We start from the raw sequence: 26,865 nt of genomic DNA on the forward strand, positions 1-26,865 counted from the left end.
AGCAAATTGTTTAGTGGTATTCATGTGTTGAGTAAATTTGGGGTTTTTCCTTTTTTTGTGTGTGTGTGTGTGTGTATCTCTGTGTATGCCATGTACAGTAAAGGAGGGTCTGTTTTGATTATGATGTATTCTAATTGGCTTTGAGACAGGGATACATTGTGTTTACTGTCTCCTATGGAAAAGACGATAAGGAATGACAGTAATTTTTGTCGTTGATCAGCAGTCATCCATGGTTTGTGTCGTCTGTTATCTATCTGCCATGTTCCCATAGTTTGCCTTACATGCCAGGATTTGTGTCAACTGTTATCTGTCTGCCATGTTTCTGTTGTTTGCCTTACATGCCAGGGGATGGGTCATCCCATGCACACATGTACCTTGGGTTGAAGAACTCTGCATGGTAGACCTTGAGGCTTCCATCCCCCTTCCCCCTTTTATTTTTAATACCATCAGAGAAAACGATGCTCAGATGATGTCAAGTGTATCTCTGTCACAACTTCTGTTTACTTGAGTGTTTCTTGATCTGGTTTTCATTTCACTTGGGAGTTTTTGCATGGTCCTTGTAGAGAAGGAACTGATCCACAAAATTTTTTTTTTCTATTGTCCTCCTGGGGTTCTGGTGATTCATTGTTTGTAGCAGTTGCCATTTGGACCTTACAGGGGTGTTTACAAGGACGCCAACTGAAGGTATGTCAGGGCAAAAACCATCCCACCAGTTTTCTGTTGTTTGAAGCAGCAGAGACTCAGGTTGGGTTCCTCATCTTTCTCTCTCTTTCTAGTCATCTGTTGCCTCTAGTACCAATGCAAGGTGAACTTGGCCATATTTCTTGTTTGCTTTACATAAGCAATTGGCTTTTGTATGTTTTTGTAACACCCCAGTAATTTTGTTAGGTCGTATGGGGTTTGTCTATAGGGCCAAGTTTCTCTCATGTTGAGGACCAGTTGTACAGTCATGGGAGCCAGTCAGGTGCCCACCATAAAACTGTCATGAATTAAAGACCTTTCAGAGGTACACTTATAATGGTTCCCTCTTAGCTGGGTTGAGTTGTCATCAGTTTTTGGTAGGGCCTTAACTACAACATTAGGTGACCTTGAGCACAACTGCATGTCCTTGACACAGTAATGCAACCCTTGAAAACAACTTTAAGAGCATTTGGGCAAATTTATTGTGCAAATTTTTTTTTATCTTGGGGAGGGTTATCTGAATGAATTGCCCTGTTTAAATGTTAAAAAAGGAAAAGCATTTTTGTTTATTGTGCATAATTGTTTTTAAGTTTCCTGTTTTGTAAATGCATCTGGTAGAGGTATGACTTACTGAAGTTAACACCAGATTCTTTAACTTTGGTATTCCCTACAGGTGGCTGCAAACACAGCTCAGGAAACTTTGTCTGCACAGTTGGAAAACAGCAGATCTTCCTCGAACTTCAAACTTTGGTTCAGTTTTGACAGAACACTCTACTGTAGACCAGTCTTCCCAGTTCACTGATATCACTACAAAGACACCCACTATTCATAAGGATATGCAGCATAAGCAAGGTTTAGGTGTTGAGCAAACACCAAAAATGTGCATGAAGAAGAATGATTTGTCTGAATTGTCAATCATAGATGAAAGAAGATCATATGCCAGTATACCAGTTAAGAAAAAGAATGCTTCAACGGTTTCATTTCATACAACTTCCTCATCATGTGATGCTCCACATACAGAAAAAGACAGCAGAGTGGGACACTTCGGCAATCCCAGTTACATGTCATCAAGGACGAAACATTTAACAGTATCACATAATCCAAACATTAGCCAGTTTAGCAGTAGTTCCAAGAACCTGAGTGAAGCTGAACGGATCCTCACCAGTCGGCAGAGGGAACTTTCAGAAGCTAGGTACAGGCAATATAAAGCTCTTATAAACAAACTTCAGCGAGATTTAGAATACACTTTGGTTTATTCACCGAGTATTCCATCTTCTATGATCACAACACCAGAAAGGATTTTAGACAACTGCTACAATTTGGAAGAAAGTGAATGCAATTCTTTAGGCCCTGATGGATCCACACCAGAGGCACATAATTCTCAGGCATCATCTCCAAGGATGCTTGTTTCGCCATCTGAAACTGAGGATTCAATAACAACGCGAAGTCCATCACAAAAGGATAAGGATTTGCCTGTATTATTAGAGGATATGTCAGAAGTTCAGTCATTGAAGAATAATGATTTGTCATCAGACTCAAGGATATCCTCAGAAGCCAAAGATATATCTTTGAAAGATGACTTGCCATCACATGAAAAGGAAAGTATTTCAGACCAGGTTTGCAATTTACCTTCTCAAGAATTTTCCAGAGAGAAGGAAAGTAAAGTGATACTCAGAGCTGATGAATCAAAGAGTGAAAGTAAGTCGAAGGATTTTTTCAAGGAGGATAGATCTAGCCATGGATTAGACAGTGATAAAGATAGAGATAGTTTGGAGGGGGATGATGAGGATTTTATCCGTGCACTAGTGGAAAGTGAAGCTGTGGATGATCATGACATGGACTTAATATAGTTTACAAAGTTTCACTTTTAAAATGAGAATTTTTTGTTGTGCTAAATATATGATTTCTCTTAAATAGTGAAAGAGGGACTCCCAAATATAGTTATGTCCATTAGTTATCCAAGATTCCTGTCATTCAGTTAGGAGCCACCAGCCTGTAACCCCAGCCCCAGTGTTAGTACCACCCTTCTCACTTCTAATGACATTCATCATTGAGACTTTATCTAAAATTGAATCCATACCACCTGAAACCCATTCCCTCTCAGAACTCCCTCAAGGAGGTGGCCATGGCAAAAGGATCTCCATAACCGGTGATCTCCATTCCCGCTTGTTGGCCTATAGTGCTTAGGCTCATTTTTCTAAATTTATTTTCATCTTATACTGGTAAGAGAATGAAATGCTCACTGAACAGATGTGTATATGCTTTTTCTTTTAAGTGAATGATGAAAAAGAGGAACATTGTCTTGACCGCTAGTGGCTCTAGACTTCTACTGTCCATTTAAGCTTGCTGTCAGGTTATATGGCCCATGTTCTTCGACACAGTCAGATGGGTGCACCATATTCTTAAGTAAGATGAGTTTTAGATCTAGGTATGAATGATGGTTCTATTGTCAACAAAAGTAAAGAAAACTGGTGGTATTGTCTTGAGAGTTTGGGGCAAGGGGAGAGGATTGTTTGTGGTGGTGGTGGTTCCTGATTTGATGGCTCTCGTGATCACTGTGCCATTTACCTTGCAGTTTTATGGCCTTTGTGCATTGAGACTGGTCTTTACAAAAAGTTCCCAGAGCTCAAGCTCAAAAAGATATCTTTGAAGTACAAAACTGATTTTTACAGGTTCCATTGTATTTTTTGTCCAACAGAATCCAACATGGATGGTAAACTTTGTCATTTTTGCTGCAACCTGATGTAACATAGGAACAAGTTTCCCTTTTCATCAGGACTTCCTTTTTTCCATGCACAGTTGTTGTTCATTACATTTGTAGGAATTTTGAGATTAACACTTTCCAAGAAAATTATTGGGAACAGAGTTGTAATATAATTTTTTATCAGATTTTACATCAAAACGACTTTTACCTCTTTAGTTTATAATATTTATATCTTGAAAATATACAGCTTGATAAATAGGTTAAAATGAGAGAATACCATTGCCATGATTATTTCTTGCAGATGCATCTTCATTCAGCAGTTGTGGAAATAGTATGTCTAGTCCAGCTAGTTGTTTTTAGAGAATATTTTAGCATAGATTATGGTTGCCATAGAATGAAGGAAAATGTGTTTCAACCTGTAGCCCCTTTGCTTCAATGTTTCTAGTCTGTTTTCATTATTTTTTTTTCAACTTTGAGCTAATTAGATCATAAGAATGGTTTGATTATTGTTCTCATAAAATTAAATAAAATTTTATGTATTGCCCTGGAGCCCTGTATTTCATAGAAATAATATTTTGATTTATTCATAACAAATGAAGATAGCCCCTGTTATTTTAGTTATGTGATAAAAACTTATCTGTAATTGGAAACTCCCAAAGTGTATTAGGCTTAAAAATTTTCAGAATCTGAACAGCACACTAAACTGTGATTATTTCCGTCATTATCAAGAGTTAGCAGATAAAGCTATTTTGAAAAAGTTATATCATTGCTATTTGATTTCAGACTGCAAAGGGAGTTGTTATGTTAATCATTATTTAATGATTTCCTGTTGTGCATACATTTTCCTTTGCAAAAAGCATCTCATATGTATGATAGATCTTAAGTCTTATTTCATAATATTATAACAATTGTATTTCATAATATTATAACAATTGTGAACAACACATTGTAGATTTCACAGATTTGTAAGTTTTGCCTAGTACATTGACATTTGGTTTCCAGAACAAACATTGCCTAACCAGTAGCAGTAGTGTCCAGGTATTATTTTTACAACGTAACTGTTTTGTGAGTGGCTAATGTAATTTGGAGAAACATGTTTTAGAGAGTTTAAGGGTGGAAGCAAGGGTATATAAAAGTCTGAGCTAGTGTGGCACCAGAGATATTAAAAAGGGCTTGGAAGTCTAACTTAAAGTGAATATGTAAGGACTAGTCAGTTTGCTAATATATATGTGATGAAATTTATGTATGTTCATATGTTAGCTCTTCGTAGAACTGAGAACTTTGGAGAAAATACCATGAAAATAAAGCATGTAGAATTGCTGCATGGTAATGTACATGAAGTAGTTTGTGATATGAATTGCTTAATGCTCCTGCTAGTTGTTTATATTTCTTTTGATTGAAAAAGTGCATATCTCTCTGTCGTCCAGTTAACCTTTGTTTGTACATGTAGAATTGTATCTCATACCTTCTGTTTCATTGCAAGTGAAACCCTCAGTCTGTCCCTAGATGGTTATTCCAGATTATGAATTTGTTTACTAAATTTCTGTAGTAATAAACAATTGAGCATATATGTACACAATTTGCTAATGGTAAGTTGACTAATCACATGCTTTTTCCCTCTGATAATGAAAACCTCTTGATTAAGCCTGTTGCTAGAGCTTCACTGGAATTTTCATATTTTTATGTATGATTATGTGTGAAAGATGCCAAACATATTCTGAGAGTTCAGCAGAGGACTGCAACAGATATTTTTGCTGTATACTTTTTGACTGTATTAATGTGTCCTATTCCTTATACAGAATGGCACTGGACTGCTTCCGTTGGAATAAGTGTTATAAATATGCTTAGGGAAGTATCCACAGATATAGATGTACCCCCACCCCATAATTAGAATTTTCCTTAAACTCAGCATTGATATGCTTGAGGATAGGAGGATTCAATAGTAATGAAATGTCACATTACTCATTTATCTGGTGGCTAGTAATAGTCAGGGGATAGTGCAATGAAAAGGCTGATGCTAGATGATTTTGCTCTGGATAGTGCATTGAATAGGGTGATTTTAGATAATTTTTACCTTTTTTTAATATTAAATTGCATATGAAAATTACGTTATGAAGTGATCATTCTTGAAATCCAGTAACTGCAAGATATCCAGCTTTTTTGTTGCTTACAATGTTGTGGTGATTGTTGTATATGTCTTAATTCACATGGAGCCCTATAGTTCTCTTTAAAGCCAGCTGTTCCAGGCTTTATACTAGTTAAGTAAAAATGGTTTAGGTTGCAGACATTTGGCTTATTTTAGGATGCCAGAACATGAATTTCATAAAATTGATTTATAGTTGTGAATGATTCATTGTTTATGAATTTGGCAGTTACAAGGTTTTATGATTTGTATACTGTGTTAAATATGATATGGGAAGGAAGAAAAGAAATAGTTGTGAATTTATATAAAACAGAAGTTCTGTCAATAGAATACACATTTAGCAAACAATTTGTATTTCTGAAAATGGTTAGAAATTTCATTGATTACTGTTTGTGTGCATGCATAGCACTGAATATGTTTGATGAATGTACCTGCATGGATATCACTGCATATTGTTATTTTAGTCATTGTATGAATAGTAATTTTTCCTATTTTGCCAAAAAAAGGGTAATCTGAGTAAAGTTTGTAATACACTGACAACATTGTCAGCACAATACAGTGATTTCTTTATTTAGGAATATGGTCTTTGGGACACTTTTTACAATGTTGATGATATATGTGGCATTAGAGTTGAAAATATTCACAATAATGTGAATAAATGATAATTTTAGAATTTTATGCATATTAGACTTAAGTTTGTTGTAAAACATGAATTGTGCAGCTGCTTCTATGCAAATTTCAATCCATAGTTGCTCCATAATGATGGATATTAATTTTTCTATAAGGTCATGTACCATCTTTAGGGTCTTGTATTTGTATTCCGTCCCTTTTTCCTGTACCTGAAAAAGTGATACTGTCCAGTCATTTTGTGTGATTCAAACTACTTTAACTGATTTGTGAAAGTTTTTCTATAGTTTGGAACTGACAAGTACTTTCTGACAAACCAGTATGATCAATGTTTTGAAAGTATCATATAGTACTGTAATGGAGAATTTTTTTTTTTTTTTCATTTTAAATGAAATAGTCAACAAAAAGAATATCGGCCGCCCTCAAGTTAATGAAAATTCAAAGGGAGCAGTATTCTTTTGGTACAGTTTGTACTTATGATTCTTTACTGCCTGACAAAAAACCCTCCATGTCATATTTTTTTAAGTAATAATAAATTATTTGTTTATTGAAATAAGTGTAATTCAGTATTGTGCAATATATATATATATATATATATATATATATATATATATATATATATATATATATATATATATTTCATACATATTTGCCATTTCCCACATTAGCAAGGTAGTGTTAAGACCAGAGGACTGAGCCTTTGGAGGGAATATCCTCACTTAGTGCCCTTCTTTTTTCTTTTTTTTTTCTCTCTTTTTTTGAAAATAAGAAAAGGGGAGGGAACAAGGAGAAGTGGGAGACCAAATTGGAGGTGGAGAGATGGAGTGAAAAAAGATTTTGAGCGATCGGGGCCTGAACATGCAGGAGGGTGAAAGGCGAGCAAAGAATAGAGTGAATTGGAACGATGTGGTATACCGGGGTCGACGTGCTGTCAATGGATTGAACCAGGGCATGGGAAACGTCTGGGGTAATCCGTGGAAAGTTCTGTGGGGCCTGTATGTGGAAAGGGAGCTGTGGTTTCAGTGCATTATTACATGACAGCTAGAGACTGAGTGTGAACGAATGGGGCCTTTGTTGTCTTTTCCTAGCGCTACCTCGCACACATGAGGGGGGGAAGGGGGTTGTTATTCCATGTGTGGCGAGGTGGTGATGGGAATAAATAACTGCAGACAGTATGAATTATGTACTTGTGTATATATGTATATGTCTGTGTGTGTGTATATATATGTGTACATTGAGATGTATAGGTATGTATATACATGTGTATGTGGGTGGGTTGGGCCATTCTTTTGTCTGTTTCCTTGTGCTACCTCGCCAATGCGGGAGACAGCGACAAAGCAAAATAAATCAAGAAATATATATTCTTAGGAGTCCACAGGGAAAATGAAACACGATAAGTTCCCAAGTGCACTTTGGAACTTAACATGTTTCATTTTCTCTGTGGACTCATAGAAATATACTTGATCACACACAAAATCGTGATCCTTTCTAATATATATCATGATTTTGTGCGTGATCAAGTATATTCCTATAAGTCCATGGGGAAAATGAAACATGATAAGTTCCCAAGTGCACTTTCGTGTAATAATCACACCATCAGGGGAGACATGAAAGAAATATAACAGTCAGTTGATATACAACGAAGAGACGTAGCTAGGACACCATTTGGTGAGCATGTGATTGTCCAAGACAGACAACAAGCATATCATAAACTTATGTGGACAAGAAGGTGAATTGTTTACAAATTTTATCAACAATAAAGTTATCCAATTTGTATAGACCTTCACTAATATTAAGATTATAATTGTGTATTTAATTATGGAAGATTCAATGATATTTCCCGTGGTACTGGACTTAGAGTTAATAACTGGGATGGCATTACTACATTCAATACAAAGATCATAGTTTTTAACATGATTAAATCATAGTTTTTAACATGATTAAACAAGGCATTCGATTCTTGTCCTGTTCTTATACTATATTTATGTTGCTTAAGTCTAACAGAAAGATCCTTACCAGTCTGCCCAACATAAAACTTATCAATTTCTACATGGTACTTTATAGATGCACTCAGGGGAATTTTCTGGCGAGTTCCTGATTAAGATATTCTTTATAGTATTATTGTTGGTGAAGGCAACATTTATATTAAAGGATTTAAGCAACATGGGAAGTAAAATTATTAAAAGAGAGAACTAAAAGATTCTTGGTGTCAATGGAAGGTTTGGGCTCAACTCTATAAAATAATTTCTTTGCTGACTTAAGGGATTTATCAATGAAAGATCTAGGGTACTTTAACTTAGATCCAGTAGAATATATCATCTCAAACTCATCAGTAAACTCTGGACTGCAAATACGTAATGACCTAAGAAACATACATTGAAATGATAATTTAACTCTGTCATGTTGAGATGAATGAGTATACATTGGTAGGTTTTCTGTATATGTATGCTACACTTAAACTTGTTTGCTTGCCTATGGATCATGCAATCAAAAATGGTAACATTCCATTTTTTTGATTTTCTACAGTAAATTTGGAAAGTACTAAATTGTTAAGTAAGGGGAGAGATGTTTGTAAATTTTCATTTGTTGGCCAAACACGAAGAACATCTACATACCTAAACCAAATTGCATTAGAAGGTAAGATATCCTTTAGTAATTTTGTTTCAAAAAATTCCATATAAAGATTACTTAGTACAGGTGAAAGAGGGTTACCTATTGCCATACCAAATTTTTGAGCATAATAATCTCCAATGACTTGAAATACACAGTCTTTTATACAGACTTTGAAACAGGTAAATGAATATCATCCAAAACATCAAATAATTATTCTAAAAGGTCATCAACTGGAACTTTTGTGAAAAGTGGGGAAACATCAAAGCTAACAAGTTTGAAATCAAAATTAACATTCATATTGTTAAGGTTAACTAAATCTACATTGTTCATGATATTAGAATTTGATATCTTTCCCACTGAAGGGCTTAACAAAGAAACTAACCATTTTCACAATTTATATGTGATGGAGCCTACTGAACTCACTATAGGTCTTGCTGGAAAATTTTATGTGTTTTGATGAGTCCGTACATATATGGCAATGAAGGGGACAAAATGACTAACTTTTGATAAGAGAACCATTACCCTTCAACAACAACTTCAGTTCTTTATTGAAATGGGAATTAACTTCTACGGGATTCTTACTGAGTTTAAAATATGTTGTGTCATCATTTAAAAGATCATTCATTCTAGATAACTAATTACTTTTGTCCATAATCACAACAGTGTTAGCCTTATCTGCTTTAGTTATATGTATATCACTGTCTTTTTTAAGGTGTTAATAGCTCTTATGAATTTTTTAGGGCAATTAGGTTCCACTGGTTTTGACAAATTGGCTTACACTAAACCCTTACAGATATTAATTTCATCATTAGATAAATTAATATATTTCTCTAAATTGCAAAAAGACTTTGTGACATCAACACAGCTGGCTTCCCTGTTAGAGCACACAAAACTTAATCCATGGCCTAAAGCACACAAAGAATCCTTATGTAGTTGTTTATTGTGGGGCCTGGATGTGGAAAGGGAGCTGTGGTTTTAGTGCATTATACATGACAGCTGGAGACTGAGTGTGAACGAATGTGGCCTTTGTTGTCTTTTCCTAGTGCTACCTCGCACACATGAGGGTGTAGGAGGTTTGTTATTTCGTGTGGCAGGGTGGCGATGGGAATGAATAAAGACAGACAGTATGAATTATGTACACGTGTATGTATATGTCTGTGTATATATATGTATACGTTGAGATGTATAGGTATGAATATTTGCGTGTGTGGACGTGTATGTGGGTGGGTTGGGCCATTCTTTCGTCTGTTTCCTTGCACTACCTCGCTATCGCGGGAGACAGCGACAAAGCAAAATAAATAAAGCAAAATAAGATGTCTTTAAGTATGTTAATCAATCAAGAATCTGTGGTCAAAACCTAAAAATTCCTGTAATTCCTCGTGTTACCGTATGAATATTATTATAATTAATCCAAGTGTTAATTAAACGCTTAATATTACGAAATGCAGACTTTTGACTTTAAATACTTAATCACCATATAGAATAACATCTACGTACTGATTTTCATTAAAATCTGAAAAGTTTGAAAATCTGCTCAAAATGCAAGGCTATTGCCTTGGATTTTTCTTGATTCTTTTGAAGGCATGGATTTTCCTGAAAATTTCAGCATAGATGCTACTGTGTATGCTGAATCAGAATCTGTAGTCAAAACCTAAAAATTCCTATATTCACTCGAGTAAGTAGCATATGAACATTATAATTAATCCAATTGTTAATTGAACGCTTGATATTACGAAATGCAGTCTTTTGACTTTAAATACTTATTCACTGTATAGAATAACATCTATACACAGATTTTCAGTAAAATCTGAAGAAGTTGCAAATCTTAGCAAAATGCAAGGCTATAGCCTTAGATTTTTCTTGATTTTTTTCAAAATATGGATTTTCAAGAAAATTTCAGTATAGATGTTTTTTTCTTTCTTTTAAACTATTCGCCATTTCCCGCGTTAGCGGGGTAGCGTTAAGAACAGAGGACTGGGCCTTTGTGGAATATCCTCACTTGGCCCCCCTCTGTTCCTCCTTTTGGAAAATTAAAAAAAAACATGAGGGGAGGATTTCCAGCCTCCCGCTCCCTCCCCTTGTAGTCGCCTGATACGGCATGCAGGGAATACGTGGGAAGTATTCTTAATCCCCTATCCCCAGGGATGTTTTTAAGTATGTTAATTAAGAATCTGTGGTCAAAACCTAAAAATTCCTATAATTCCTTGAGCACTTACCATATAAATATTATTATAATTAATCCAAGTGTTAAGCTTAATATCACGAAATGCAGACTTTTGACTTTAAATACTTAATCACCATATATAGAATTACATCTACATACTGATTTTTATTAAAATCTGAAAAAGTTGAAAATCTGAGCAAAATGATTTTTTGAAACTGGATATTCTTGAAAATTTCAGCATAGATGCTTTTGTGTATGCTGAATAAGAATTTGTGGTCAAAACCTAAAAATTCCGATAATTACTCGAGTAATTAGCATATGAACATTATTATAATTAATTCAATTGTTGATTTAACGCTTAATATTACGAAAGCAGTCTTTTGACATCCAATACTTAATCACCATATAGAACAAAATCTATAAACAGAGATTTCATGGAAATCTGAAGAAGGTGAAAATCTTAGCAAAATGCAAGATTTGGATTTTTCTTGATTTGTTTGAAATTATGGATTTTCTTGAAAATGTTAGAATAGATGCTTATGTGTGTGGTCAAAACCTAAAAATTCCTATGATTACTTAAGTAATTAGCATATGAACATTATTATAATTAATCCAGTTCTTAATTGAACGCTTTATATTTTGAAATGCAGTCTTTTGACTTCAAATACTTAATCACCATATAGTATAAGTTCTATAAACAGATATTTCATTAAAGTCTGAAGAAGTTGAAAATCTTAGGAAAATGCATACACAAAAGCATCTATGCTGAAATTTTGAAGAAGATCCATGATTTCAAAAAATCAAGAAAAATCCAAGGCTATAGTATAGCCTTGCAAAATATTTTGCTCAGATTTTCAATGTCTTCAGATTTTAATGAAAATCAATTATTCTTAGGAGTAATTAAAGGCATTAATAATTCGAAATGCGGTCATTTGACTAGAAATCCTTAACAAGTATGTAAAATAACATTTATACCCAGATTTTTTCTTGATTTTTTTCAAAAAATGGATTTTCTTGAAAATTTCAGGATATATCCTTTTAGGTATGCTGAATACGAATCTGAGGTCGAAACCCAAAAATTCTTGTAATTAGTCGAGTAATTAGCGAACTAATTTTATTATAATTAATCTTAGGAGTAATTAAAGGCATTAATAATGCGAAATGCGGTCATTTGACTAGAAATCCTTAATGAGCATGTAAAATAACATTTATACCCAGATTTTCATTAAAATCTGAAGAAGCTGAAAATTTGAGCAAAATGTTTTGCAAGGCTATAGCCTAGGATTTTTCTTGATTTTTTTCAAAAAATGGATCTTCTTGAAAATTTCAGGATATATGCTTTTAGGTATACTGAATACGAATCTGATGTCGAAACCCAAAAATTCTTGTAATTAGTCGAGTAATTAGCGTACTAATTTTATTATAATTAATCTTAGAAGTAAAGGCATTAATAAAGCGAAATGCGGTCATTTGACTAGAAATCCTTAATGAGCATGTAAAATAACATTTATACCCAGATTTTCATTAAAATCTGAAGAAGTTGAAAATTTGAGCAAAATATTTTGCGTAGGATTTTTCTTGATTTTTTTTCAAAAAATGGATTTTCTTGACAATTTCAGGATATATGCTTTTACGTATGCTGAATACGAATCTGAGGTCGAAACCCAAAAATTCCTGTAATTAGTCGAGTAATTCCGATACTAATTTTATCAATTATTCTTAGGAGTAATTAAAGGCATTAATAATTCGAAATGCGGTCATTTGACTAGGAATCCTTAATGAGCATGTAAAATAACATTTATACCCAGATTTTCATTAAAATCTGAAGAAGTTGAAAATTTGAGCAAAATATTTTGCAAGGCTATAGCTTGATTTCTTGATTTTTTTCAAAAAATGGATTTTCTTGAAAATTTCAGGATATATGCTTTTAGGTATGATGAATACGAATCTGTCGAAACCCAAAAATTTTTGTAATTAGTCGAGTAATTAGTGTACTAATTTTATTATAATTAATCTTAGAAGTAATTAAAGGCATTAATAATGCGAAATGCGGTCATTTGACTAGAAATCCTTAATGAGCATGTAAAATAACATTTATACCCAGATTTTCATTAAAATCTGAAGAAGTTGAAAATTTGAGCAAAATATTTTGCCTGGGATTTTTCTTGATTTTTTTCAAAAAATGGATTTTCTTGAAAATTTCAGGATATATGCTTTTAGGTATGCTGAATACGAATCTGAGGTCGAAACCCAAAAATTCCTGTAATTAGTCGAGTAATTCCCATACTGATTTTATCAATTATTCTTAGGAGTAATTAAAGGCATTAACATTTCGAAATGCGGTCATTTGACTAGAAATCCTTAATGAGCATGTAAAATAACATTTATACCCAGATTTTCATTAAAATCTGAAGAAGTTGAAAATTTGAGCAAAATATTTTGCAAGGCTATAGCCTTGGATTTTTCTTGATTTTTTTCAAAAAAATGGATTTTCTTGAAAATTTCAGGATATATGCTTTTAGGTATCCTGAATACGAATCTGAGGTCGAAACCCAAAAATTCTTGTAATTAGTCGAGTAATTAGCGTACTAATTTTATTATAATTAATCTTAGGAGTAATTAAAGGCATTAATAATGCGAAATGCGGTCATTTGACTAGAAATCCTTAATGAGCATGTAAAATAACATTTATACCCAGATTTTCATTAAAATCTGAAGAAGTTGAAAATTTGAGCAAAATATTTTGCAAGGCTTGGATTTTTCTTGATTTTTTTTTCAAAAAATGGATTTTCTTGAAAATTTCAGGATATATGCTTTTACGTATGCTGAATACGAATCTGAGGTCGAAACCCAAAAATTCTTGTAATTAGTCGAGTAATTAGCGTACTAATTTTATAATTAATCTTAGGAGTAATTAAAGGGATTAATAATGCGAAATGCGGTCATTTGACTAGATATCCTTAACAAGTTTGTAAAATAACATTTATACCCAGATTTTCATTAAAATCTGAAGAAATTGAAAATTTGAGCAAAATATTGGATTTTTCTTGATTTTTTTAAAAAAATGGATTTTCTTGACAATTTCAGGATATATGCTTTTAGGTATGCTGAATACGAATCTGAGGTCGAAACCCAAAAATTCCTGTAATTAGTCGAGTAATTCCCATACTGATTTTATCAATTATTCTTAGGAGTAATTAAAGGCATTAATAATACGAAATGCAGTCATTTGACTAGAAATCCTTAATGAGCATGTAAAATAACATTTATACCCAGATTTTCATTAAAATCTGAAGAAGTTGAAAGTTTGAGCAAAATAGAATTGAAAATTTGAGCAGCCTTGGATTTTTCTTGATGTTTTTCAAAAAATGGATTTTCTTGACAATTTCAGGATATATGCTTTTACGTATGCTGAATACGAATCTGAGGTCGAAACCCAAAAATTCTTGTAATTAGTCGAGTAATTAGCGTACTAATTTTATAATTAATCTTAGGAGTAATTAAAGGCATTAATAATGCGAAATGCGGTCATTTGACTAGATATCCTTAACAAGTATGTAAAATAACATTTATACCCAGATTTTCATTAAAATCTGAAGAAGTTGAAAATTTCAGCAAAATATTTTGCAAGGCTATAGCCTTGGATTTTTCTTGATTTTTTTCAAAAAATGGATTTTCTTGACAATTTCAGGATATATGCTTTTAGGTATGCTGAATACGAATCTGAGGTCGAAACCCAAAAATTCCTGTAATTAGTCGAGTAATTCCCATACTGATTTTATCAATTATTCTTAGGAGTAATTAAAGGCATTAATAATGCGAAATGCGGTCATTTGACTAGAAATCCTTAATGAGCATGTAAAATAACATTTATACCCAGATTTTCATTAAAATCTGAAGAAGTTGAAAATTTGAGCAAAATATTTTGCAAGGCTATAGCCTTGGATTTTTCTTGATTTTTTTCAAAAAATGGATTTTCTTGAAAATTTCAGGATATATGCTTTTAGGTATGCTGAATACGAATCTGAGGTCGAAACCCAAAAATTCCTGTAATTAGTCGAGTAATTCCCATACTGATTTTATCAATTATTCTTAGGAGTAATTAAAGGCATTAATAATGCGAAATGCGGTCATTTGACTAGAAATCCTTAATGAGCATGTAAAATAACATTTATACCCAGATTTTCATTAAAATCTGAAGAAGTTGAAAATTTGAGCAAAATATTTTGCAAGGCTATAGCCTTGGATTTTTCTTGATTTTTTTCAAAAAATGGATTTTCTTGAAAATTTCAGGATATATGCTTTTAGGTATGCTGAATACGAATCTGAGGTCGAAACCCAAAAATTCTTGTAATTAGTCGAGTAATTAGCGTACTAATTTTATTATAATTAATCTTAGGAGTAATTAAAGGCATTAATAATGCGAAATGCGGTCATTTGACTAGAAATCCTTAATGAGCATGTAAAATAACATTTATACCCAGATTTTCATTAAAATCTGAAGAAGTTGAAAATTTGAGCAAAATATTTTGCAAGGCTATAGCCTTGGATTTTTCTTGATTTTTTTCAAAAAATGGATTTTCTTGAAAATTTCAGGATATATGCTTTTAGGTATGCTGAATACGAATCTGAGGTCGAAACCCAAAAATTCCTGTAATTAGTCGAGTAATTAGCGTACTAATTTTATTATAATTAATCTTAGGAATAATTAAAGGCATTAATAATGCGAAATGCGGTCATTTGACTAGAAATCCTTAATGAGCATGTAAAATAACATTTATACCCAGATTTTCATTAAAATCTGAAGAAGTTGAAAATTTGAGCAAAATATTTTGCAAGGCTATAGCCTTGGATTTTTCTTGATTTTTTTCAAAAAATGGATTTTCTTGAAAATTTCAGGATATATGCTTTTAGGTATGCTGAATACGAATCTGAGGTCGAAACCCAAAAATTCTTGTAATTAGTCGAGTAATTAGCGTACTAATTTTATAATTAATCTTAGGAGTAATTAAAGGCATTAATAATGCGAAATGCGGTCATTTGACTAGAAGACCTTAATGAGCATGTAAAATAACATTTATACCCAGATTTTCATTAAAATCTGAAGAAGTTGAAAATTTCAGCAAAATATTTTGCAAGGCTATAGCCTTGGATTTTTCTTGATTTTTTTCAAAAAATGGATTTTCTTGAAAATTTCAGGATATATGCTTTTAGGTATGCTGAATACGAATCTGAGGTCGAAACCCAAAAATTCCTGTAATTAGTCGAGTAATTCCCATACTGATTTTATCAATTATTCTTAGGAGTAATTAAAGGCATTAATAATGCGAAATGCGGTCATTTGACTAGAAATCCTTAATGAGCATGTAAAATAACATTTATACCCAGATTTTCATTAAAATCTGAAGAAGTTGAAAATTTGAGCAAAATATTTTGCAAGGCTATAGCCTTGGATTTTTCTTGATTTTTTTCAAAAAATGGATTTTCTTGACAATTTCAGGATATATGCTTTTAGGTATGCTGAATACGAATCTGAGGTCGAAACCCAAAAATTCTTGTAATTAGTCGAGTAATTAGCGTACTAATTTTATTATAATTATTCTTAGGAGTAATTAAAGGCATTAATATTTCGAAATGCGGTCATTTGACTAGAAATCCTTAATGAGCATGTAAAATAACATTTATACCCAGATTTTCATTAAAATCTGAAGAAGTTGAAAATTTGAGCAAAATATTTTGCAAGGCTATAGCCTTGGATTTTTCTTGATTTTTTTCAAAAAATGGATTTTCTTGAAAATTTCAGGATATATGCTTTTAGGTATCCTGAATACGAATCTGAGGTCGAAACCCAAAAATTCTTGTAATTAGTCGAGTAATTAGCGTACTAATTTTATTATAATTAATCTTAGGAGTAATTAAAGGCATTAATAATGCGAAATGCGGTCATTTGACTAGAAATCCTTAATGAGCATTTAAAATAACATTTATACCCAGATTTTCATTAAAATCTGAAGAAGTTGAAAATTTGAGCAAAATATTTTGCAAGGCTATAGCCTTGGATTTTTCTTGATTTTTTTCAAAAAATGGATTTTCTTGACAATTTCAGGATATATGCTTTTACGTATGCTGAATACGAATCTGAGGTCGAAACCCAAAAATTCTTGTAATTAGTCGACTAATTAGCGTACTAATTTTATTATAATTAATCTTAGGAGTAATTAAAGGCATTAATAATGCGAAATGCGGTCATTTGACTAGAAGACCTTAATGAGCATGTAAAATAACATTTATACCCAGATTTTCATTAAAATCTGAAGAAGTTGAAAATTTGAGCAAAATATTTTGCAAGGCTATAGCCTTGGATTTTTCTTGATTTTTTTCAAAAATGGATTTTCTTGACAATTTCAGGATATATGCTTTTAGGTATGCTGAATACGAATCTGAGGTCGAAACCCAAAAATTCCTGTAATTAGTCGAGTAATTCCCATACTGATTTTATCAATTATTCTTAGGAGTAATTAAAGGCATTAATAATGCGAAATGCGGTCATTTGACTAGAAATCCTTAATGAGCATGTAAAATAACATTTATACCCAGATTTTCATTAAAATCTGAAGAAGTTGAAAATTTGAGCAAAATTTCTTGATTTTTTTCAAAAATGGATTTTCTTTACAATTTCAGGATATATGATTTTAGGTATGCCGAATACGAATCTGAGGTCGAAACCCAAAAATTCCTGTAATTAGTCGAGTAATTCCCATACTAATTTTATCAATTATTCTTAGGAGTAACTAAAGGCATTAATAATTCGAAATGCGGTCATTTGACTAGAAATCCTTAACAAGTATGTAAAATAACATTTATACCCATATTTTCATTAAAATCTGAAGAAGTTGAAAATTTGAGCAAAATATTTTGGATTTTTCTTGATTTTTTTCAAAAAATGGATTTTCTTGAAAATTTCAGGATATATGCTTTTAGGTATGCTGAATACGAATCTGAGGTCGAAACCCAAAAATTCCTGTAATTAGTCGAGTAATTCCCATACTAATTTTATCAATTATTCTTAGGAGTAACTAAAGGCATTAATAATTCGAAATGCGGTCATTTGACTAGAAATCCTTAACAAGTATGTAAAATAACATTTATACCCAGATTTTCATTAAAATCTGAAGAAGTTGAAAATTTGAGCAAAATATTTTGCAAGGCTATAGCCTTGGATTTTTCTTGATTTTTTTCAAAAAATGGATTTTCTTGACAATTTCAGGATATATGCTTTTAGGTATCCTGAATACGAATCTGAGGTCGAAACCCAAAAATTCCTGTAATTAGTCGAGTAATTCCCATACTAATTTTATCAATTATTCTTAGGAGTAATTAAAGGCATTAATAATGCGAAATGCGGTCATTTGACTAGAAATCCTTAACAAGTATGTAAAATAACATTTATACCCAGATTTTCATTAAAATCTGAAGAAGTTGAAAATTTGAGCAAAATATTTTTCTTGATTTTTTTCAAAAAATGGATTTTCTTGACAATTTCAGGATATATGCTTTTAGGTATCCTGAATACGAATCTGAGGTCGAAACCCAAAAATTCTTGTAATTAGTCGAGTAATTAGTGTACTAATTTTATTATAATTAATCTTAGAAGTAATTAAAGGCATTAATAATGCGAAATGCGGTCATTTGACTAGAAATCCTTAATGAGCATGTAAAATAACTTTTATACCCAGATTTTCATTAAAATCTGAAGAAGTTCCAAATTTGAGCAAAATATTTTGCAATATTTTTCTTGATTTTTTTCAAAAAATGGATTTTCTTGAAAATTTCAGGATATATGCTTTTAGGTATCCTGAATACGAATCTGAGGTCGAAACCCAAAAATTCCTGTAATTAGTCGAGTAATTCCCATACTAATTTTATCAATTATTCTTTGGAGTAATTAAAGGCATTAATAATTCGAAATGCGGTCATTTGACTAGAAATCCTTAACAAGTATGTAAAATAACATTTATACCCAGATTTTCATTAAAATCTGAAGTTGAAAATTTGAGCAAAATATTTTGCAAAATATTTTCAAAAAATGGATTTTCTTGACAATTTCAGGATATATGCTTTTACGTATGCTGAATACGAATCTGAGGTCGAAACCCAAAAATTCCTGTAATTAGTTGAGTATTTAGCGTATGAATTTTATAATTAATCTTAGGAGTAATTAAAGGCATTAATAATTCGGAATGCGGTCATTTGACTAGAAATCCTTAAAGAGCATGTAAAATAACATTTATATCCAGATTTTCATTAAAATCTAAAGAAGTTGAAAATCTGAGCAAAATATTTTGTAAGGCCTTGGATTTTTCTTGATTTTTTTTTTCAAAAAAATGAATTTTCTTGAAGATTTAAGGATATATGCTTTTAGGTATGCTTAATACGAATCTGAGGTCGAAACCCAAAAATTCCTGTAATTAGTCGAGTAATTACCATACTAATTTTATTATAATTAATCTTAAGGGTAATTAAAGGCATTAATAATGCGAAATGCATTCATTTGACTAGAAATCCTTCATGAGCATGTAAAATAACATTTATACCCAGATTTTCATTAAAATCTGAAGAAGTTGAAAATTTGAGGAAAATATTTTGCAAGGCCTTGGATTTTTCTTGATTTTTTTTTCAAAAAATGGATATTCTTGAAGATTTCAGGACAGATGCTTTTAGGTATGCTGAATACGAAACTGAGGTCGAAACCCAAAAATTCCTGTAATTAGTCGAGTAATTAGCATCCTGATTTTATCAAAATTACTTTAAGGGGTAATTAAAAGCATTAATAATTCGAAATGCGGTCATTTGACTAGAAATCCTTAATCAGCATGTAAAATAACATTTATACCCAGATTTTCATTAAAATCTGAAGTTGAAAATTTGAGCAAAATATTTTGCAAGGCCTTGGATGTTTCTTCATTTTTTTCAAAAAATGGATTTTCTTGAGAATTTCAGGATATATGCTTTTAGGTATCCTGAATACGAATCTGAGATCGAAACCCAAAAATTCCTGTAATTAGTCGAGTAATTACCATACTAATTTTATGATAATTAATCTTAGGAGTAATTAAAGGCATTAATGATTCGAAATGCGGTTATTTGACTAGAAATCCTTAATAAGCATGTAAAATAAGATTTATAGCCAGATTTTCATAAAAATCACAAACAGTTTTCCAAACCGTACGTCTTACCACCATTAAAAAAAAAGGCTTTAATAACATTCCTCCTACTGTTCACTCGACCCCTTCACATCTATTACACCAATTATCCAATTACCTCCCTCCCCTTTAGTTTACAAAACTGACGACACGACAGAGAAGTCTCGAACTCCCATCACACACACTCTAGCCAGCCATGTGGTACCAATTCCTACGATAACGTGTATATCCCGAGCCTGACATTCAGCACCCAGGCTACCTCACACCATCGCGCTATGTAAGGGTAATACAGTCATTTTCCTCTCATTGATCTCCTGCCTTCAACATCTAGTTTATCCGGGCCAAGGACACCACACTCAGGTAATTAATTACCAACAACTGAAATGACTTCGACATGAAAGTAATACTATGTTGCACTGAACTTATGAAACTGAAAGGCATCGAAATTTCGTCTTTACCACCCTAACTTCATCTACAACATAACCAGGTTTTCTCTTACTGGTAATGAAATTAATCCTTTTTTTTTTTCCTGGCATCATACGCTGATGAGCAACTACGAGATCTTGAAGCCTCCTCCACACTCGAATAAAAAAGCGTAAGGAGTAAAAATTCTCTTTCGCTAGCAAATTTCTTTGACTGATTTGGATAAAACGTAAGGAAGGAATTGTGGGAATGCTTAACGAATGCGCATATACCTCAACTGGATTCGAACCCAGGCGTGCCGGCAAGTGAATGCTCGTCAGCGAAGCTAAACCCTACCCCGCTGAAGCCCATGTGTCCTTGTATCTCTATGCATGAATTTTTTTCACCAAGGATTATGGGAACACACTCCCACATCGCGTTGTCTGTTCTATCCTGAACGTCGTATGACGTTGCCTCCCAGGGAGCGATTTGCGCCAGGACTTCCGTCCATCGCAGGTCTCCGGTAATTCTTATAACAGTGGAGGAGTCGAGGTTCCCCCTGACGCAGCCCCCGGACGGAACACTGGCGCTGGAAGCCTATAATACACAAGGTTCTGATAGACGTATCCGGTGCATCCCACGGGGAAAAAATATAAGGTGGGGAAAGAGAGAGAGCCGTTGGCGAATCAATGCGAAGATTCGCAACGCTGGTATGCTAACTACTCAGTCGGTCGGCAAAGTTGACTTCCAATGTAATCCACCACAAGTCTGCCATAACGTCATGCCCCTTTGCACAGACTCGCTCAAAAGGACTTACGACCAGATCAGCGTCCACCACTGCGATTGAGCAAAGGGGAAGGAGAATGGGGGACAGTTCTATCCTCCCTTACATTATTTTCATACTTAAGTGTGAAATCCTGACATCGACTCATTCCCGGTTTTCGAAGGTCGGGTTCAGAAGGGAAAAATGACCTACTAAGTTACGCAAGAGATTCGGACACACTGTGCATGAGAGGAAACGAGACGGGGCGCCACGAGGCGGCTTGAAATAAGGTTATCAGTATCTTTGTTGACCGGAGGGACGGGATGCAGGAGTGATGAGCAGGAGGTTGGGAGGGGGGGGGGACTTAGGACAGGGAGCCATCCATCACTTGTGTAAAGTTTGATTCAATCTGTTCTGTGCTTTCCGACGAGACTTTTTTTTTTTTTTTGAATTTCAGCCAATTACAGATATCATTTTGCCTTCCGGCTGCCATATATGATGTCACCTGACACAGAACCAATCATAAGATCATTCTCAGAACGCTGCTATCCAGGGGACTCGGTTGTTCCTAGGAATAAAACGTGAAATGTTTACAGACCCACGGCAGCGACGGACGCAGTAATGACGGCAGCTCGCCAGCTGAGCCAACAAAAACCAGAAGCCTCATAGCTTCCCAGCTTTGTACTGAACCGAGACACATTTTTCTTAATTCTTGAGTTTCGACTGGTCGGGTAGCGTAGGTGGTAAGGTCCACGAGTCATCATTAGAGTCCAGAAGCCATCATAACGGTCCAGCCTTATAACTGTCGGCGCAGTTCCATTCGAAACCAATTATACAGGAATTTCTAACGACCTGAAACGAACCGGTACACAACGTGTCGGGAAGGCGCCGGGTCATTTGGCAGTATTTCTTTCTTCCTTTAGCTGGCGATGGAAGATGAAACCACGTGGGGAGCAGAGGCTGTATATGGGACATTTACTATTGTCTCATACAGGCATAACTACCAACGGAAGTGAGCGTATCAGGTACCTGGTCTCGTGTGAACAGCGACCAATGCCTTGGTACTGATACCAAAGTCAACATAGTTAAGGGAACTTTCCAGAGAGAAGAGAATAAGGAAACAAAGTACGACGCAAGTAACCGTCCGTTTTGGGTAATTAACGGGCAAGAAAAGTGCTAGGAGACCCGAAGTTTGAGATACGCGTCGAGCCGATATCACGGATGCCCGGGGGAGCCGATATCACGGATGCCCGGGGGAGCCGATATCACAATGGGACGGACGGCCGTCAGATTCGGATGGAGAAAGGCGGCGGCGGCCGAGTCTGAATGCACAGCCGATAGACTGTGCATTCAGAGTCGGCCGCCGCCTCTCTTATTCAAAGCCTGCTTGCCTCGCCTTCACTGGAGAACGGTGCCGTGCCATCCTCGGGTGGTATCGGCCATCCGAGAACTCAGCGGCCCTGCAGGATATCTTAATCGGTAAAAAAAAAAAAATCCTGAATTATGGTCCAGTGGTCAATCATGAATCAGTCCAACACTGGATAAAGATGAACAAGCTACAGCTAGCCAGTGTGGGAGTCTCGGGCAGTATCCATGTTCTACAGTGCCAGAAAATGAACGAATTTCCAGCTGAATGCATGAGAGCTTGATATGATAATCCCTTGCGTTTGTAACAACTATTATACAGAAGGACACGAGACGGCACTATTTCATAGCTACGGAGGGGACGTCAACCGCACTGTTGCGTCGCCAACACGTGAACCAAGCCTATCAAAACATCACGCTGATGAAAAATGTCGCCTAACATATACAAGAAAGAGTAGCTTAAAATTCTTTAATCACCGACTGAAATTATCCAAACACGCAACGAGAAGTAATGTCAATCACAATGCACAACACAGAAGACGAGGGACAATACAGAAGAGAGACATATAGAGAATCATACCTGACTTTACTGCGGTACGATCAGCAACGCTTGCTCCAGCAAAACGTCCCTTTGTCTTGGCGGTGTGAGTGGCGGTCACGGATGTGGCGGTCATTAGCGGCGGGGGAGCCGATCGTTGCCGACCGCTGGTGGCGGCCGCGGTACTTCTCGCTGGCCAATCTCTCATCTGTGACAAATGGGGAATTCCTTAATGGCACCGTCTTCCTTTGTTGTTCTTTGCGCAGCAGGTTCCCACTACCTCCTGCCCTGGCGCCAACTAACTGCCAGCGTTTTCCAAATCGATTTCCTTTTCGATCAGCTTCCCCAGAGTGTGTTTTCTGACAAGCCAACCCCTGGGATGGGCAAAATAAGATGTCTACAATGAGGAATCATTTCATGGAGTTTCTCCTTTATTATAGATACACATATTTAGTGATAATTTCTGTTCAAAATTCTTTTTTAAAAGAACATTGTATTGTATTGAGATCTTGCGATATCCACACACACACACACACACATATGTGCTTGCGATTGATACGCAGAAAATTAGCAATGGATTCCTTCTTAACTGTTATGATTATCATTATCATCGTTATCAAAAATAATGATAATAATAATAACATTTGCAAGCCTAATGTGTCTGAACACAGGAGGCGTTAACTTTCTAAGTGAATCGCACAATAGCCTATCACTGACCGTGCTCCCCACAGTAGTGTCAACATGGTTGTGAAGTGATACCTCACCATACACATGTAGGCCAACCTTACCTGTGGGAACATGGGATCAAAATTCGCAGAGAACAGGACTCGTCGGCACCAGTGGTTAGGAAGAGGCGGCGGTATGATCTGGAGTCTATAGTGTCACAGACAACAAAACATCTGGTATTCCTCTCTCACCTGTGTTCCGTTCTGAAAATAAACTTTGTGGAATTAGTAAAGGGTTAGAACCCAGAGGGAAGCCACCGGTTGGACCTGCAACAGGTGTCTCGCGTCATTCTTCTCATCACTTATTCCAACCCTCAGATTTCCCCGTCCTTTGTCACATACTGAACACCAATATTCGTTCTAAGCCTCGGAAATGTTTCTGGTGTCATTATATTAATAGTCTTAATTACCTTATCTTTTTGCCAGATGATTCTCCATTCTCGTCGGCAATCACTTCATCTCGGAGCATTCTCCTCTTCCGTCCTCCTTCCACTAAATGCCCTCCCGTTCCTCTCCGTTCCGTCATCCCTCCTGTGCAAAGAGAAGAAGAGCTTTGTTTACCAACCCTCACAACATGGCTGGAGAAATGTTAACTGTTCCCTTACCTGTAACTACAAATGACCCCCTTTGGTCACAACGGTACGACCCTTGGGTATGTTGACCCAGCCTTTGACCCGTTCTAATGAGAGGTCAGGTCAAAGCCAAAGTCATCATACCCTGGACCTGGTACCGTCGTGCTCAAGGAAATCACAAGCCCAGCTTGCCAGTCTTATGTGAGGTGTGCACACCATCACGGCCGCGTCACCAGTCAAGTCATCCTTCACGAGCCTGCTGCCACTCGTACCTCCTCCTCCTCCTCCTCCTCCAGCGGTCGGTCGTGCAGCTCTGACATCCAACTTGCGATGTCTCTGGGACGCTACTTCGTCGTCGACCTCCTCCTGGTGACACGAAAGATAGGCTGTTTAATCACTCAGCTTCACTGCTGAAGGCCTCACAGTTTATATATCATATCCTGACATTAATATATATATATATATATATATATATATATATATATATATATATATATATATATATATATATACATATATATATATATGGGACAGCTCCTTACGGTCGTGTGTTAGTGATACTTGTACATTCAGCCATTACGGTCTAATGCTGGCTGGCAAGACTTAGGCGGAGGTCGCTCCATTTATTCTACATTGTAACAGAACCTTCAACCCTTCATTACACGGTGGCCGTGGCCAGCGTCAAGTCACTGACCATTTCCGAGGAGCTCGACTTTGCAAGTCTTAATCTTCCTCATTCGCAATTGAGGCTAAAACACCGGGGGTCTCGCCGCTGTAATTCACCAGCGCCATTGCTGCGTCGTCCGGGAGACGACGGGGGAAAAACAAGAGAAGACACCCGACTTCCGCGGAGTAAAGGGTGAAATTTACCGCCATTACCGGCATGGCCAAATTTTTACGTCATAAATTTGTCTTCTGATGTTTTGACACGGGTATAATTTCTGGCGCCACTTCCTCGGAATCTAATACATTTTACGGGGGACCGTGAGTCACCTTGTTTCAGGGGAACAGTCGCCTATTTTCTTAAATTAGTCTTAGTGTTGAAATGGATCCATTCGACACGGGCGTCACAGATGTAGTAGAGACTCTGCCGCGCTTTGTCCAGACTTGCAGGTCAAAGCTCCTCTCTACCCGCCTCGCGCACACTCACCAAATGCATGTATAAGATCGTAATGACTTACGTTTATCATAATTCGTAGCGAAATAGAGGTTACATTCCTGAGCGACACGTTAAGACCTTTTTTAAGTGAAAATACGAAGAGGTAACTGTCACACACACACACACACACGCACAGTTTATTCATGGCTCTTCACACATTCCTTCATTCACAGCTTTGTAGTTTCCGGGGACTGTGTTGAAACTCAAGAAGCCGCTAGACATAATTACATGCAGGAATAGTGTGTGTGTGTGTGTGTGTGTGTGTGTGTGTGTGTATGGAGACTCGCCAGACGAAGCCTGGCACGGGTTCTTGTCAATGACAGGTCGTTCTCGAGGTTCGTCACGACTGACACCGGCTGGGTGTGGTGGTGTGCTCAGGGTGCCACTACTGGTACAGGGCGACCCGTGTGCAGTGTGGAGGAGCGGGTGATCAAGTGGACGTGTGTCGCGTCAGCAGACGTCATCAACTCACACATCCTAAAGATGTTCAATTCAGCACCAGAATAGAAAACGAGGCGTTGAAAATCCGTAGAATTCACCACGTGGGAAAAACGTGATGGCTAAAGAAAATGCGTCATTCCCAAACCCTGTACACGACCCATGCTGTACTGCAAGGTGGATCATCAATTTCGAATGTCACTAAGCGAGAGAGAGAGAGAGAGAGAGAGAGAGAGAGAGAGAGAGAGAGAGAGAGAGAGAGAGAGAGAGAGAGAGAGAGAGAGAGACAGTGTGTAGCCCATACGCGTTGAGAACGCTACTTAAAAACATGACATGGAAGCCAGACACCCACATACGACCGACCTGGCCCCTCCATACCCACCCAGCAGTAACCCAGGTCCCTCTCCCCTACCCAACCCCGAGCCTTACCTACCCCCCAGCCGAAAGTAGTAATATAGCCGGCTAATGAAGGCTATTTGGCCGGTGTCGTGATTATAACGCCGTCCTACCTTGCACCACTTCCGCCGGGCCGAGAGACGTGACGCCTCAACAAGAATTAACAGTTTTTCTCCCCAGTATCAAGGAGGGGGAGGGGGGCAGGGGTAGCCATGAGGGGTGTCAGGCGGCGGGCGGGAAGGGGAAAGAAGATGACAAGCAGCGGCCGTTACTGCTGCACGCGTAGCTGGGTGTGGAGAGAGAGAGAGAGAGAGAGAGAGAGAGAGAGAGAGAGAGAGAGAGAGAGAGAGAGAGAGAGAGAGAGAGTCCAAG

General features: G+C 35.9%; 1 protein-coding gene and 1 long non-coding RNA gene across 2 annotated transcripts in view; one reads left to right on the top strand and one right to left on the bottom strand.

The window, feature by feature from the left end:
- The window catches only part of LOC139760796 (uncharacterized), a 46,848-nt gene extending 36,762 nt beyond the window's left edge, over positions 1 to 10,086 (top strand). The window contains exon 15 of the mRNA XM_071684405.1: positions 1,355 to 10,086. Within this exon, the coding sequence (XP_071540506.1) occupies positions 1,355 to 2,531 (1,177 nt within the window). The 3' untranslated portion in view covers positions 2,532 to 10,086. The remainder of the gene's footprint in view (positions 1 to 1,354) is intronic.
- On the bottom strand, positions 6,230 to 24,839 carry LOC139760797 (uncharacterized). The gene is made up of 4 exons (XR_011715407.1): positions 24,339 to 24,839; positions 23,992 to 24,132; positions 23,246 to 23,577; positions 6,230 to 6,367 (listed from the first exon to the last, which is right to left on the bottom strand). It is a non-coding gene; the product is annotated as an uncharacterized lncRNA (long non-coding RNA).
- Positions 24,840 to 26,865: the final 2,026 nt, after the last annotated feature.

Source organism: Panulirus ornatus, chromosome 38 (genome assembly GCF_036320965.1).
Source record: "Panulirus ornatus isolate Po-2019 chromosome 38, ASM3632096v1, whole genome shotgun sequence".
Taxonomy (NCBI): Eukaryota; Metazoa; Arthropoda; class Malacostraca; order Decapoda; family Palinuridae; genus Panulirus; species Panulirus ornatus.